The sequence below is a fragment of the Diabrotica undecimpunctata genome, chromosome 8 (assembly GCF_040954645.1).
Source record: "Diabrotica undecimpunctata isolate CICGRU chromosome 8, icDiaUnde3, whole genome shotgun sequence".
Lineage (NCBI taxonomy): Eukaryota > Metazoa > Arthropoda > Insecta > Coleoptera > Chrysomelidae > Diabrotica > Diabrotica undecimpunctata.
This window is the reverse complement of record NC_092810.1, coordinates 131,771,176-131,789,285: the sequence shown is the minus strand read 5'-3', so window position 1 is coordinate 131,789,285 and position 18,110 is coordinate 131,771,176. Positions and strand designations below refer to the sequence as shown.

General features: G+C 33.6%; 1 protein-coding gene and 1 long non-coding RNA gene across 2 annotated transcripts in view; both read left to right on the top strand.

Moving 5' to 3' along the window:
- The window catches only part of LOC140449120 (venom carboxylesterase-6-like), a 35,422-nt gene extending 34,838 nt beyond the window's left edge, over nt 1–584 (top strand). The window contains exon 6 of the mRNA XM_072542265.1: nt 561–584. Within this exon, the coding sequence (XP_072398366.1) occupies nt 561–584 (24 nt within the window). The remainder of the gene's footprint in view (nt 1–560) is intronic.
- A 6,024-nt stretch (nt 585–6,608) lies between these two features.
- LOC140448580 (uncharacterized) lies at nt 6,609–17,598 on the top strand. Its single transcript, XR_011951738.1, has 3 exons — nt 6,609–6,718; nt 9,697–9,829; nt 17,478–17,598. It is a non-coding gene; the product is annotated as an uncharacterized lncRNA (long non-coding RNA).
- The last annotated feature ends 512 nt before the right edge of the window (nt 17,599–18,110 follow it).

Sequence of the window (18,110 nt, the reverse complement as noted above, 5' to 3'; positions counted from 1 at the left end):
CCAATCTATCTCCCTCTCCGGCTATGGTATTTAAAAGTCGTTGCAAACCCTCAGCACTGTCCGCAATAATGACAATGTCGTCTGCGCATCTTAAGTTGTTTATATATTCTCTGTTGATTTTTATTCCTTTTTCAATATTTTCGAGGGCATTTTGGAAGATCTTTTTGGAATATATATTAAACAATAGTGGAGAACGTACACAGCCCTGGCGAACTCTTCTTTTTATTGACATTTATGCTATACGGTTGTCTATTTTAATCGACACCATTTGATCCCAATATTAGTTTTTAATAAGGGCCACCGTGTTATGGTCTATACCATGTTGTGTTAGGGTTTCTATGAGTTCTGTGTGTTTTACTCGATCAAACGCTTTTTCGTAGTCGATAAAACAGGGAAACACGTCTTTTCGTTGATCTCGGCATTTTTTTTAGTAATATCTGGAGGCCAAATAATGCCTCCCTCGTACTAAGCCCCATACGAAATCCAAATTGATTGTCGCTAAGATTTCTTTCGCATTCTCTGTTTATACGTTGATGTACAATTTTGAGTAAAATTTTTAGAAAATGGCCTATCAGGCTAAATAATCTGAACTGTGAGCATCTATTTGTTTTATTTTCTTGGGTATAGGTATTAATGTTGATCTAAGCCAGTCTTTTGGAAAGATTCTAGTGGTATATATTTTGTTAAATAGTAGTGTTAAGGACTGAAGATTTTCTTCATTAATAAGTTTTATCATTACATATATCTCATGTGGATATCAAGTATTGTGACTTGTGCTATATTCATTTGTGGTTCTGTTCTCTCGTCATCAAACAGATCTTCGATGTATTTTTCGCATATATTTCCTACATTTTCTGGGTTAGATGCTATTTGTTTGTTATCATCTACTAGAGTTGTTGTAGTCAATTTTTTCTTCATATTTGTAACTTCCTTAATCTTTTTGTATGCATTAAAGTAGTCATGTTTTTTTAGTAATTCTTTCAGTTCCTCACATCTGCTGTTCATCCGATCTTCTTTGACTTTCCTGATTTTGTTTCGGATGGTTCTCTGGGTTTCTTTATATTTTATTTCATTGCGGTTTTTGTAAGATCTTCTTACGTCCATCAGTTCTAGGATTTCTTCTGTCATCCTTGTATTTTTTTGTTTTTCTTGTGTTGTCTTGTAGTTATTATGTTTGTATAGTTGTGATTGTTGTTTTGAAGGTGTGCCAAATAGTTTCTACTGATTTTTCTGCTACCGCGGGGGCTTCACTGAATTTTTCTTTGAGTGTATCATTCAGTATTTTCTCTATCTCTGCCTGTACTGCTGGATCTTTAAGTTTTTCAAAGCTGAGTTTTATCTTCTCTCTGCGTTTGATTTTCTTTAGTTGCAGTTCATGACAGACTATCTAAATAAATTTAATAAAAGAATGCAAAGAGAAAATAGAAAAGTTCTTTTATTTCTAGACAATGCTGGGTCTAATCCACAACTTGTAATGTTAAACTAATATTTCTACCGCCAAACATTACATCAGAGTGCCAACCTCTGGATCAAGGGATTATAAAATGTTTTAAAATATAGTACAGATAGTTTTTGTTTCAAAACCTAATGTCGTCGATGAACGAATAAGATTCTACCAAAGAGATGAAATGTCTATCAACATTACCAACGCCTTAATCTGGACTGTAAATGTATGAAAGAAAGTGCAACTGAAAACAATCAACAAGTACTTTCTTAAAGCTGGATTCGGTTCCCAGATCGATATCGAGCTTGAAGAAGAAGATTCTGAGGACCATCTTTCACTTTTTGAGTTGTCTAAAATAAACAAAGACTTTCCGACAGATTTAATGTCTTACGAAAATTAATAGAACCTTGTTCTATTTTTAAAATTTTTCTCTTGTACTTATTTTTAAAATTTTTAAGTTTACACATTTATTTTTTCCTTTCAACGGACACTATTCGGAACGACTACTGTCCGTTCAAGGGAGAGTTCACTACATATTGTAATAATGTTGGAATCCATACCTCAATACGAGTTAAACCATATTTAATACTTGATATTTTGTCTTGCCACGAAGGTCTTAACCAAATAAAACTTTTCAGTGCCAAATAGTTTTGAAGAAATTCAATAAATACATAATGCTGTGAGTTTAAAAATAATTCATGAATGCAACAAAAGTTAGAAGTTTATTGAAAAGTTTTGTAAAATAAATTGTATTAAAACTAAATCTGAGAGTTGTTTTATATGATGATGGAACAGTTGTTCCGAAAACGTTCGTGCTTGTAATGTTGCCCTTTTAAGGGTTTTTATAAAATAAAATATACCCACATACAAAGACTAACCTCTTTTGTTATACGTGGTATACAGCCAGCTACAGGAATTATTTTCCTTGTGGATTTTGTTTTATATGTTTTAAAAGGTCTACAATAAAGATGGTTTTTGATGAAAAATAGCGAATTACTGTTTTATTGATGAGGGGCTACGGAGATAGAAAAAGATCTTATAGTGAAGCAGCCAACTTGTTCAACGGTACTTTTCCAAACCATTCTTCGACCAATAAGGCGGCAGTACAAAAAATTTAAAGCGCTTTAAGGTAACTGGACAAGTAAAGATGGCATTTGAACAGGAAGACCAGTTGACCAAAAACTGGTCTACCAGTTGCCGCATGCAATGACATGCCTCGAAATATTGCGGCGACTAGCCCCAGTCGTATTTTTAAAATTGTTTTTAATTTTTAAGCTAAATTGTAAATAAATAAACACTTCTAATAATTATCTAGTATAATAAGTAGTTCAAGATTTAAAATAATATAATTTCCATTTTCAAATTACTAATAGGTTAAAATATATTACAATCATACTGTGAATGTTAAAAGTTACTTTCTCTTGATGTATTTTTACTCGAATATGTGCACTTCGCCCTGTTGCCCTGGCATAACTGAGAGTCTATAAAGTTGCAGCCACTCTTTAGAATCACGTAGGCATATCCATGATACTATAACAAACAAGGTATGCTCACTTGCCGTTCTAATTTTAATCAACTTTGCGCATGACGTCATATTGAGACAAAGCCAGGAGACTTGTGTGGATCTTATTTTAACGATGCATCACATGGCAACGTTGTTCCATTACTGTAATGGACAACTTCGAAACTTAAACAATTAACGGTAAGTATACCTCGATACCATATCTTGCACTAAGCAGTCATAACTAGTTACTTTCTGTGAAAACGTGGTTTGAAAATTAATTAGTAATTTGTAAAATTAATTAAAGAAATATATGAATCTTCGATTTGATTGTGTGTATTACAAACAAAATAGATATTGCTACAAAACATAAATTAAATATAAAAGACCGGTAAAATGTAAAGAATTTGTACTATATAGGAAAAGCAGGTCATACTTCAGATTTTATGAATATCATTTAGAACATTTATTTTACAATCTTCGTGATTTTTCTTTTGCTTATCTTTAATATTTTTATTTAGAATTAGTATTTTAAAATACATTTTACATATAAAAAAAGTAATTTTACATCTTCGCTAACATTTACATATTTTGCAGCTTTTATTAGGTTTTTTAAATAATTTTTAGTTATTTTTAATTTGTTGCTATTATAACTACGAAAAATATGTTCCAGTTCACTACATTGAGTTACAAATTCCAGTGTTGGTTTGAGTAAACCACCCTCAGAAACGTGATTTACCCAAGTAAACGATTTATCGTTAAAGTTAAATGTGTCGATAGCAATTAAAGTAAATTGTATACTCACGCTTAATCAAGCCATTAAGAGCGATGCTGGGAATATTTATATTCCACTATGCATCAACAATTTACCCATATAAATTACCATCTTTCTTGTACTCGTTGCGCCGAGTAAGAACGATTTAAATATACGAAAATGGTTGCGATTGGATTTAATTTGAGTTTCTTACCACTCCCTAACACGTGTTTCTGGGTCTACCCGTCATCAGAGAGAGTTTGTATGAAAACTCAAACCAAACCAAAACGCACCGACTACTCTGGCGATTATAGAAAAAATAATTACCAGAGTATGCTACTAGAGACATCTAGTGATGAAAGATGAAGTTAAATGTGTCGATAGCAATTAAAGTAAATTGTATACTCACGCTTAATCAAGCCATTAAGAGCGATGCTGGGAATATTTATATTCCACTATGCATCAACAATTTACCCATATAAATTACCATCTTTCTTGTACTCATTGCATCGAGTAAGAACGATAAATATACGAAAATGGTTGCGTTTCGATTTAATTTGAGTTTCTTACCACTCCCTAACACGTGTTTCTGGGTCTACCCGTCATCAGAGAGAGTTTGTAAGAAAACTCAAACCAAACCAAAACGCACCGACTACTCTGGCAATTATAGAAAAAATAATTACCAGAGTATGCTACTAGAGACATCTAGTGATGAAAGATGAAGTTAAATGTGTCGATAGCAATTAAAGTAAATTGTATACTCACGCTTAATCAAGCCATTAAGAGCGATGCTGGGAATATTTATATTCCACTATGCATCAACAATTTACCCATATAAATTACCATCTTTCTTGTACTCATTGCTTCGAGTAAGAACGATAAATATACGAAAATGGTTGCGTTTCGATTTAATTTGAGTATCTTACCACTCCCTAACACGTGTTTCTGGGTCTACCCGTCATCAGAGAGAGTTTGTAAGAAAACTCAAAACGCACCGACTACTTTGGCAATTATAGAAAAAATAATTACCAGAGTATGCTACTAGAGACATCTAGTGATGAAAGATGAAGTTAAATGTGTCGATAGCAATTAAATTAAATTGTATACTCACGCTTAATCAAGCCATTAAGAGCGATGCTGGGAATATTTATATTCCACTATGCATCAACAATTTACCCATATAAATTACCATCTTTCTTGTACTCATTGCTTCGAGTAAGAACTATAAATATACGAAAATGGTTGCGTTTCGATTTAATTTGAGTTTCTTACCACTCCCTAACACGTGTTTCTGGGTCTACCCGTCATCAGAGAGAGTTTGTAAGAAAACTCAAACCAAACCAAAACGCACCGACTACTCTGGCAATTATAGAAAAAATAATTACCAGAGTATGCTACTAGAGACATCTAGTGATGAAAGATGAAGTTAAATATGTCGATAGCAATTAAAGTAAATTGTATACTCACGCTTAATCAAGCCATTAAGAGCGATGCTGGGAATATTTATATTCCACTATGCATCAACAATTTACCCATATAAATTACCATCTTTCTTGTACTCGTTGCGTCGAGTAAGAACGATAAATATACGAAAATCTTTGCGTTTCGATTTAATTTGTTATCGTAATTTATCGTTAGCGTCCGGAATTATTCCAAGTATTTCTTTTTTTTTGTAACTTAAATGCAATGAAACCGGCTTAATTTTCCAATCCATCCCATTCCAGGTATTTTATATTCGAATTAATAAAATCTTGATGACTGTCAATTAAATCTTTAGGGTTAAATTCTTTATCACCACTAGGAAGGTTTAGCGAGGAACAGATCTCTTCGGTGACAATTTCATAATTAATTATACTATTAGTAGTAATATTCCACTATAGTTTTTCTTTTAAACAATAGTCAGCTTCTGTAAAATGTTTTGATCATATTCTCGCGGTTTCTACATTAAATTTGTCTCGCTGAAAACACTTGAGTACCCATACTTTACGCATTTGTTTGTTTCTAGCAAACACAAAAAAAGACACTTCGAAAAAGAGTTACTTTTTTTATTATAATTGTTTAAACAACCCACCACTGTACAATACATTATGGCAACCAAATAATTAGTCTTCTTTATAAAGTAGCTACACGTAGTCGAGAGGAAGTTGCGTACGATAAATAAATTAGGTGATATTAACACAGTAAACTGAATGTTTTCACCACAAAATTTATATAACAATATTTATAATATACAAAGTCCTTACTACATCAATGAATAAATATAAATCTCATTCACTACGTTTTGAAGGTCACAGGATAGCAACAGATAGAACATTTAACTTGGCATCATTAAAGTTGTCTCGGGCTTACGTCACAGGTGTGCGAGAGAGATGCAAGAACATGCGCGTTGACTTATCTTGTTAGTTATAGTATCATGAGGCATATCTAACATCGTTGCCAAATATAATGATTAGAAGAAAGAGCTACTGCACCGACTTAGTCTTGCGGTAACAAGCCTCGGTCTTCCTTAATATAAAATTTATAAGTACGTTTATTTTATAGATTACGGTACAAAATATATTAATTGGTACTCTATTTGGAGGAGTCCAAGAAGTTGACCATGAGGATGCCTTTTACACAGGAGAAGCGGATAAACAATTTCGTACCGGAGTTTTTAATCAAGTTCCAATATTAACAGGGATGACAAATAATGAATTAGGATCATACCAAAATCCTGAAAATATTGGTAACTACATATATATCGTTTGTATACTTTTCATCGTTATTAATTTCGTCGTTATCCATTTCTTAATAATTAATTTAATTATTTAACCAAAAAAAATTAAAATTTCACTTTAAGTTGTCTGTTTTAGCTGTTACTGAGACCGCATTAGCTAATCTTGATTTTAACCGTAGTAATTTAGTCCCCGCAAGTATAAGTCTTAGCGATTCTACAAGATTTCAAGCATCAAGAAAAATTAAAGCTGAATTTTTTAATGTATTTTTCCCCATGTCTACGCAAGTACCACAAGCGATACAGGTAAAAGATAAATTGTCACGTTTTAATTATTTATTAAATAGCAATCTATGCAAATACGAATAACAGCAACATGAAGAAATGGAAATGAATAGACAAGAGTCAAATAGTCGAGCATTTTACAAATTGGTGTCAAACTTCGTGTCTGAACTCAGGAAAAATAATAATGAATTAATAATCAACGGCAATAGCTGCTTCAAACATGTCAACAATATTTAAAAAAATTACTAAACATACATCAAGAGGAAGAACATGGAGATGAGATATATATATATATATATATATATATATATATATATATATATATATATATATATATATATATATATATATATAAAAGATTAAATCTTCTAGCAGAAGCTGCTATCGCTTTGTTGAATTAAATGGCCAAATATATGGCGTAGGAGGACAAATTCGTTAAACTTCCCGTATTCAAATCGATATCAATAAAGTGGTTATGAATCATTTCGACCTATCCCAGCTTCATCAGACACTTGGGCTAATACAAATTCAAACTCGAAAAATACAATGCATGTTTCCTAAATCTTCACCACCGCCGTGGTTAGCGTACAAAGGCGCCACCTGCTTTGGCAGCCATGATTACACATTTATAGCCCAGAGGACAGGAAACGATATTATTATATCGTTTTCGTTCATGGCGGCCAAAGCAGGTGGCGCTTCTGTACGCTAACCACTGCGGTGGTGAAGATTTAGGAGACATTCGTTGTACTTTCCGAGTTTGAATTTGTATCACCTCAAGTGTCTGATGAGGCTGGGATAGGCCGAAATGATTCGTAATACTTTATTGATACCGATTCCAGCAGGGGAAGTTTAACGAATTTGTCCTCCTAGTCCATATATTTTGCCATTTAATGCAACAAAGCGATAGCAGCTTTTGCTAGAAGATTTAATCTTTTACACATTTCGCATAACCCAGAGGACAGGAAACGATATATTATTATATCGTTTTAGTGTTATGTGTAGTAATATATCGTTATTTGCCTACCTCTGGCAGTTAAAAATGTGGGTGGAAGCGTCCGGTGCCCCACAAACAGTACAGTTTGCCGAGGCAGATTTACCTATTCTATTTTGTGAAGGTGCCAAAACTATGATGTCCGGTCAGAAACTGCTTCAAGAAGTAGTCTAGTTTCCTGAACTTACATTCCCACCACGGCCTCAAATCGGGAAAAAGCTCCTTTGTTCACCTTGCCTTTTTGCCCATCCTATCTGCCACTTCACTATCGTTCTCTCTCTCTCTCATTCTCATCTATATGTTCATCCATCCTCCTTGCATACACCCTCGCTAGCTCTTTACACAACAAAGCTATCGGTATCACCGCGCCAATGACATACAGAGCCTTATGTGAAACCATCCTGTATGTGCTAGATACCCTGAGGAGCATTCGTCTTTGCGAAGTCTCCATCAGCTTGGCGTATTAAGCAGTGCGCTACCGTGTTTTGGATGTATACTCCGAACCTTAGTCCTTCCAACAACCAGACTCCCAGATACTTAATCGATTTAACCGGTGCAACCTCCACACCTTCCACTATAAAGCGAAGAGAGGATTTTTCCTGACTCCCTTTGAGAACTAACACCTCAGTTTTCTGAGGCACTAGCTGTAGATCGTTCTCTCCCATCCACCTACTAATACGACCCAGGGCTATGTTAGCCACATTAGCCATGTCCGTTTTCTGACTCGTCTTCGCAACCAGTGCGAGGTCATCGGCATAAGCTACAAGACTACATCCCCTTGACATGTGTAGGCTTAACAGGATATTCCACAGGATGGGACCTTGTACTGAACCCTGCGTAATACCCTGCGACAAACTGATGCTGGTTTTTTTCTCTTATAGACCTGTCAGTAAAGTATCTGTCAATTACGTTGACCAGGTACTCACTAACGCCCAATTCTCTCAGCCTAGACATGATTTTTTCTATGATGCCATCTTAAAGCTATTCTTGACGTCAAGCAGGATGAGAGCCACCCATCTATTTGTATCCTGCGTGACAAAAGAGGTTACTTCTGTGACCGCATCTACGGTGGACCTTTTGGCCCTAAAACCAATTTGGCGGTTGCTCAGCACATACTTTTCTTCCAGCTCTCGCTTAAGGCGGTCTTTCACAAGCTGCGCGTATAAATTAGCTAGCGAACTAAGAAGGCAAATTTCCCGAAATCGTACCCCTTCCTCTTCACCTCTACTTTTCGGGATAAGGACAACCTTAGCGTCTTTCATGAAGAATGTAGTAAGAACAGCACAAATTAGAACAGAACTACTGACAGTTAATGGTCCAAAATTACTACTAGCATTCGTGGATGGCATTGACCTTGTTGGAAACACAATCAACAATGAGTTCTAAGTATCTCGGAGCGACAAACACCGAAGAAAACGATCGTTTTCTGACTAATAATTCTATCATCAGTGCAGTTACTTGAATTAATTATCACCACTTAAATGGAAACAAACATAAGTTTTAAATTTTGACAAAGATTAAAGCACATGTGGTTAAACACTTACCAGGTATACATGAGCGAATCCACTAAATATGTGGGTAAAAACACTAAATTATATTAAATGTGTTAATTATTACATATTTGTTGGTAAATTCAAATTAAGTTTTAAACAGATTTACTGCATGATAACCCAGGACTTCCAAAGTTTGCTGACCCTGACTAATTGATGATTGACTTATTAGTCCGAAAACGTTCTGGGATGTAGCCCAAAAGGGTCATTTTGAAATATATCTTTTATAAAGGATTTTTTTTAAATAAATATTTTTGTGATTCATGGTACACAGCCAACTACAGAAATTTCTGAATCTAAAATAAGAATGAGATTCTCTATTAAGGATTTCAAAATTGCTCGCCGCCACATCCCCAAAGGGGCTATTGGCACTAGTTAGTATAATATAATTATTATATTATACTAACTATTATTTTATTGGTATGTATAATTTCTATTTCTTGTTAACATATTTTTAGTTTTTGAACGTCGATTTATTTGGTAAAGCCACCGATCGCCTAGTACGAAATGTAAATCAATTTGTAAATTGTTATTATTATTCATTTAATTACGAGGGGACTTTAGGAGGAGTAACACAGAGATATAGTGATGGTACGTATATTTTATAGATAAAAACAAAAGTAATTTAAGCTTAATTTTTTTGCTCGATTCGCCGTGTCAACAAAATCATATTGTCAATGAGATTTAACCAGTGGCTGCTTTTGGGGGTAGGCAGGATAGGCCGGCCTACCCAATAATTTTAAGAGCTTTAAAATTGAAAAACATATATTTAAAAATTATGTTAATGCTTGTAAATAACTTTTAAATGTACTAAATTACTCAATACATTAGCGTCCGTTAAAACAACTATGTTATTATATTACCACAGAAAGCATCGAATCGTATTCAGACATTTTAAATATCATTAATAGGTCCGATCGGAACTGGCCGATCCAGCTCACATAAGATCCCCGTACAAAAAGCGTTTGAAGTTAAGCAGCTTGCCGGACAACGATTTATATTGTCGTGTTTATGCTTGCTGTTTAGGCACCAGACGATCGGGCCTACACCGACCATCATTGTTGTAACGTAATTATCGAATTGTAATATAAATTTTCTTTTAAATTATGATAAAAAAATATGTAACATAATCTGTAATTGTAACATATTTTTAAACAAACAACACAATTGCAAACAAGTGCACGGTTGCCCAAATAAATTTAAAAAAATTGGTAAAATTTGAAGAAAAAAAATCACATTTGCGTGATTTCCATATCGCCTGATTGTATGCAAGTTATATATGTGAGATTGTTTTATAACTGATACATAAAAATGAGTTTTTATGACGCTTTACTGGGTTGCAGTAATAGGAATGTTAATAGTAAGTGTATAAATATTGTTGTTTCACTATTGGAATCGCCATTATCTAGAACTGAAATTGATAGAAAAAAAATTATTATGAATGAAAGGCCTACTCCAACATTGCGTTTATTGACTATATTGTTGGCCGTGTTTGTTATTTTCTAATAAGAAATGTGTATGGAATTGTGAAGGATACTTTGATCTAAAAAATATGTCTGCCTCCTTAAAAAATCATTCCAGTTGCAAGGAACAAGTAATTTCCTGTCCTTTAAGGATGTACAGAAGAGTGCGTTTTGTGTTCGCGATTTGCTAGATGAAAAATAAAAAATCGCAAAAATTAGATACAACGCAGAAGTTAAAATGAACAGAGAAATAATTAAAAAATTAGTTAGGGGGGGGGGTCATGACCCCGTGACCCCTCCCTCTGGATCCGTCACTGATTACACATAGCTATATGTAATTTGCTGGCTTGGCCTACCCAAAATTTTACCACATCAGCCGCCACTGGATTTAACCCTCAACTGTTGACGTGATATAACCTTGACATAAATGTTGACGTGGGGTCTAACCGTACCCCAACCTTTTAAAATCGTAAAAAACTAATGAAAACGTTAGCTTTGTCATACAAAAAATAAAAAAAAAAATAATAGGATGTTATTAAAAAACAGTAGTTTGAAATAATTTTAACTTTAACCAAAAATAAGAGTATTTTTGTTATAAAATCAAAAATTTGAACAATATTGGTTTAGAAATTAACTAAGATATGTACGCCGTAAGGCTTGTACACATTTGGCGAACGAGTGTGGCCGAAGCCTTCCGACCAAACGCGTATGTTTGCCTTCGCTAGAGTTCGCTCACTGGGCGATATATCAAAAGAAAATTGAAGAAGGAATTCATTTGGCTTTTTGTGTAAACTTCCGAGTGAAAGTGACTATGTTTAAAGCTTGTTGGTTTATATCGAGAGCGGGAAGATTTATGAAATAAAGTGCTTAAAACTTGTAGATAGGTCGCCAGTAGCTAAAGATCGTAGGGTAAGCATCAACCTTACTGTTGCCGGTATCGCTTCTCTAAATTTGTATCTTTTTTCGAGATTTTTGGAGCAATTTCATTTAATAACCATTCAAAATTAGTAGATTTCTACAAAAATTTTGAAGAAGCCCGTATTTTATTTCAGCTTCTAGATCATTAAATAAGGCTATCTCTCTACTGACTTCAGTTTTTAAACAATGATGTTGTCCACCAGCGCAGGTTTCGTCGTTTTTTGGGGAAGTGTTTTACTTCTTTGGTCTTCGCTTCGGTCACTAATAATAATATACAACACACTTGCAATAACTATATCCTCATCCGATGTCATTTTTACAATTTACATAATTGCCGCGCCGTGAATCCCCAAAAATACCCGCGAAACTGATCGAATGACTGCAAACGAATTCGTTTGCTGTAATGTGGACAAAAGACCGAACGAATTCGGTCAAAGGTCTTCAGTCACATTTGTTCGCCAGATGTGTAAGCGGCTTTAGTCATGTGTGCATTATTAAAATAAAAAATATAACGTTTAACAAAAAATTTCACAGTTACTCAATTGTACAGTCCTTACACATTTTTTCTGTACATTCTAAACAACTATGTACCATAGAAAACTTGCAATTCGCAGAAGTTCTTCGCAATTCTTGGTTCTAGGACATTTTCTACATCGTCTTCTTTTATTATCTGCAACAGGAATCGTCACTAATGGGTTATTGTAAAATTGAACTAATTATTGATCTCAACTCTCTCGGCAAATGACAGTTGGTAAATCGTCGTCTTACATGTAGCGTTATTAGATCAGTACCTAATTATTTAATGAATTGAAATTTTGAACGGTCGTTCTTGTTTATACAAGTGTATAAAACATATGAGTTTACGAGAGAAGTAGAAAAGTCTCACATTTTTAATCCAAACTATCCACTTCCCCTTTGTGTTGTTATAGAATTGGATCATCTCGTTTTCCAGTTTAACTATCAATTGATTAAATCTATGCATAGATGAAATCGTAATCACAGCTTTATTTAGTTTAGGCACGTATAAAAGAAGTGTCATGGTTCTGTAAAATCCATAGATCGATTGTTCTACACGAGTTTTATTTGGCAAAAATTGGTTAGGAATTTCTCGTTTATTCTTTTCGAATGTTCTTAAATATGTAATTTTTCTAGCAATAACTCTTCAACAACCTGGATATAGCTAAACCAATTGTCCGCAGTGATATTTTGTACCGCTTCCAAAAATTGGCTTTGAGTTTCAAAGTCCTGATTGGGTAGGAACTGAAATTTTTTTTCTTGATCTGATAATCCTGCTTCATTACTAACTCTATCAGTGTATATACATATACCCATTATATAAATATATATAATTGGACATATATATTTTAAATTTGCACCTTAAACATTTCGTCAATGCATCTAAGATCATTAATGCAGTAATTTGTTTGCGAGTTCTCAATGATTCTATTAAAAACCCAAGAGGCAGCATTAATATTTTCGCTCTCCATTCTGGATTGTGGGTCTGAAATCTTCGATAAGTTAATATAGAGTGAGTATACGTTTTAGAAACATCGTGCACTTAAAAATTGGTCTGTCCGTTCCATCTGTTGCATACATTAATTTTAAGTCTTCGTTATTTGATTTAAAAATTGCTGTTAGAAAAAATAGACCAAATAATGCTTAATGTTCTGTTTTGTCAATAAATTGTAATTCTATCTTATCTTTATTTTCATATTGTCGCCTTACTAAAACCAATCTTTCATTTGTCCTCTTTATTATTTCTTTTTTTTTACATCATCAGTGAATATACATTGCCAAACACTCGTTGGATTTTGATCTGCCAACAATTTTATACTACCTAGTCTACAGCCTAGTTAGCACCCTACTGATAGACTTTCAAACCATACAGCTCATAGAAACAGGATTATGCCTCGGAACAGGAATGATTTCATTACGACGACTAACGCGAGAAAGAGGACAACGAATTTATGGAAAGCGAGAAATATACTTCGCATCGGTACATGATAGACTATATTCTGTCGAATAGAGAGTTACCACCCCCGCAAATCTTGGATGTAAAAGCACTAACATCAGCAGAAATAGGAAGCGATCATAAATTGGTATTGTACAAAATCCGAATAAACACGGGATTCGAGAAAATTCTTTGGGATAACAAAACACCAGAATACACCACAAAGATAAAAGTCAAAAGCTTACAGGATGACTCCAAGATACCTATTCCAAAAAAAAATAACTGAACAAAGCAAAAATACATATCACAGAAATTGATGAAGTCGACGAAAGCTGGACAAAAATTAAGTCTAATATCTTAGCCTCGGCCAAGGAAGTTCTTGGTGAAAGAAATATAAATAAACATAAATCGTTCGCAAGGTGAAGAATTCCACGGTTTTGTACAGAAGTGAAGACAAAATGTAAAAAAAAGCTTACCTGAAATACATGTCAACCAAAACACAAGAGGCATACAATAATTACAAAATAATTAGAAACGAAACACATGCGGTTGTAAAAAAAAAATAAAAAATGATCACTGGGAATATTTTTCGAAAGAAATGGAATACAATTTTTACGGTCTGCAAAAGGAAATATGGCGCTTCATAAGTCGTCAAAGAACGGAGGTAAAGGAACTAATAGAACCAAGACACATAGAAAATGATACGTGGATTGACTACCTAAAAAAGCTATAAGCAGAGGAAGAATAAACGACGCTAGAACTGGAAACACCAGAAATTACCACAAATGGAAAACTTAATATAAATGTAGAGGAAGTTTGAAATATACTTAAAAACCAACAGAAAAGCAGCAGGTAAAGACAGGATACCAAACGAGTTACTCAAATATTGTAGAGCAGAAATGATAAAACAATTAACAACAATTATTAAAATTATAAAACGCAATAAAATACCGGAAAAATGAAGAAAGAGCGAACTAATTCCACTATTTAAAAAAGAAGATAAAATCAGCCAGAAAACTACAGAGGTATAAACTTGTTAAATACTACGCTAAAACTTACAACTAAAATTTTACAAGGTCTAATAAATTAGAGGATAAGTTTAGCAGATGAACAACAGGGTTTTCGTAGTGAAAGATCGTGTACAAATGCAATATTCGTTATAAAACAAATTACTGAGAAATTACTAGAATATAATAGGGCAGCATTTCTGTGTATGATTCATCTAAAGAAAGCGTTTGACAGAGACCGACTCAAATATGTAATCCATCTTCTATATAATAGAGAAGCTCCCCTAAATGTTATAAAAACTATCGAAAACGTCTACCAAAACAACCAGAATGGAAGTGAGAATAGATGGACAACTTACAGAACCTACAGAAATAGGTAGCGGAATAAGTAAAGGGGATTCATTGAGACCCATGCTCTTTAATTTGATCATGGATGAAATCATCAAAAGCGTTAACAAAGGAAGAGGATACAGAATGGAAAACAAAGAAATCAAAATACTCTATTACGCAGACGACGCAATATTGATAGCCCAAGATAAAGATAGTCTGCAAAGACTGGTCCACAGATTTAATATAAGAGCAAAAGAATTTAATATGACAATCTTATCTCAGAAAACTTAAACAATAGTAGTCAGCAAAGAACCAACCAGATGTAAAATGGAAATGGATGGCATCAGTATTGAACAAGTAATGGAAATAAAATACCTGACAATTACACTGTCTAGCTATGGAGACCTGGACAAAGAAGTGAGAGATCAAGTACAAAAAGCAAATAAACTGGATGCCTTAATAACACTATATGGCGAAACAGACACATTAACCACTGAGATGAAATCAAGAATTTATAAAGCCAGTGTAAAACCAATAATGACATATGCCTCAGAAACAAGACCCGACACAGCCAAAACGCAAGGGCTATTGGAAACGGCAGAGATGAGAGAACTGAGAAGAATTACAGGACATACGCTGAGAGATCGAAAGAGAAATGAAGACGTTAGAAGAAAATGTAACGTACAGTGTATAAATGAATGGACACAAAGTAGAAAAAAGGAATGGAATAACCACATAATCAGAATGGAGGAGACCCTTGTCGTCAAAATAGCAAGAGATAAGTTACTAATCAGACTACTTCTATACTACTTCTACTTCCATAGAGGTATTAATCCGCAAATGAACAAGCAGAATTGCTTATAAAGAGAAAGAAGAAGAAACATTTTATAAAGCCACTAAGACCAGGTAAATGTCTTACCAAATCAATTGCTTCGGCTTTACTGCTTGTTCTCTGCGCAGGCTGTATCAACCATTTGTAGCGATTTCTCCCTTCCTACATGATTTGCAAAATCCAATTCTTGCTCACTATGTTCACCGTCAGTGATATTTTGTTCTTTCTCAATAACAGACTCTGGTGTATTTTGTTCAGATTCTGAAACATTTTGTTTACTATCAGTCGTATCATCATTAACTTCTATATCTTGATCATTGTTGACTATATCGTCTTCCGAATCAGCGCCCAGTTCATCATATCATTACATAAACACTCTCCTCCTATTGTTCACGACAATATTTAATATTTTTATTTGTACTGACTATTTCTGTGCACAAAAAAATTATGAAAAAATTGAATTCATGGTGACGTGGGGTCGCTGAGAACCCCAGCAAGAACATAAATAACATACCTATACTTGACGTTTGCACTTTTCACAGAAGACTAACTATGTAATACAATGTGCAATCGTTATACAACTAAACTCATACCTTTCTGGGGTACTGAGTGGCACCACGTCACCAGTTGAGGGTTAATACATAATGCAATTGGAGGCTTGCATAGTTGACCAGAGAGATTAGCAAATAAAAAGGATTTTTCGTGACACTCTGTAATACAGGTATCTAACAACTGTCTTTGATAAATTTGGTGATAACAATATATAAAACAAATTATGCAAAAGATTAAATGCTAGTTTTTATTTACTTATAAACAATATATAAACAATGCAAGATCGTTATTTGATTTTGAATACTAAAGGTGAAGACCGGTGAATTATATGGAAAAGTAATACAATTCTCTAAAAAATTGTAGAAAATCCTTTAAAATGAGAGTTTGTAACGTTATTTTTGCCAATTTGTTACTTAATTATTACAAAAGTAGCTTCAGAAGTCAATTTTTTAAAAATTATTAATAACAAAATATGTCTAAAAATAAACAAAAAACTTTAATTTCGGGTGATAATAGCGACCATATCACATGCATACAAGAGTTTTTGAACTTAAAATTTAACAGTTTTTTGAACAAAATGAATTCGTGTGCGAAGTAATTCAATAGAGAAAAAAAGAAGGAAAATTCTGAATGTTTTAAACAAATATTGGCAAACATAAGTTTTAGAATACTACCTATTCGTAGAGTAAGCTAAATGAAACTGGAGATTTCCACAGCCAGAGAATTACCAAAAAGTCCCTCACATTTTACGTAATTTGCTTGTTGCTTTCTGACAAGCGTACGTTGTGTTCTTACACAGTTACAGGCACATTTGACACACTGTGTGATCCGCCGCTGTTTGTATGTTAAAAAGATTAACAATTATAGCACTGCATCTACTTTGACCTTAACTTCGTGTTATTCACGGTGGCTTTGGATTAGGCTTATTTTTTAAGGAAGATATTATCCGCCTTACAGTTTCAGCTTGGTTACTACCGTATGTTATTTTTAATCCTTCTCTGCATATTTTCGTTAAACAGCATAATAAACAGAATTGATTTTTCATCAGGTTATCCACAGATTGTATAAACAATGTGACACGTGTCTTAGGGAACGATTTTTCAATATTCATTTTTTTGGATATTATACAATATACATAGGTAATAATACAACATATTTTTATAGTACATCATTATTTTTCTTTTAGGAGCCCAGCATGGAGAAGATGCGCCATATCTCTTTATCAGGAATAATATAACTCCTACTTATAACGACCTGATAATAGTTAAACGTATGACCACAATGTGGTCAAATTTTATTAAAAGTGGGTAAGTTTTGACTTTTAGAGATAAATCTCAAATGTGGGACTATATTTCGAATTTCTTATAAGAAGATTTATATACAGTGAAGGGCCATGATTTTTTTTTTAATGAGAATAGAGCACCGAATGCGGTTTTTCAAAAGAATGCAAGAATTATGTTATCAAAATCCAAGCTTCATTCGTCATATTATTTTTGTTATGATGAAGCAATATTCTGTTTACATGAAACAGTAAATCGGCAAAACTGCAGATATTAGAGTGAAGAGAATCCTAATTGGATGAGTGAGCAACCTCAAAAAGTAGGAGATAAATTGGTATACAAGTGAATTATTGACAATATATATTTATATATAAAGGGTTTTTTTATTAAAATTCCAACAGGAATCTTATATTTATTGCTATCTGATCATTCACTATGATCAATAAGCAAGTTAGTTCTATATACAAAATATTACAAAAACCTTATCTAAGGTTACATTCAGCAACATTCCTTATTCTCTAATACATTATAGTACTACT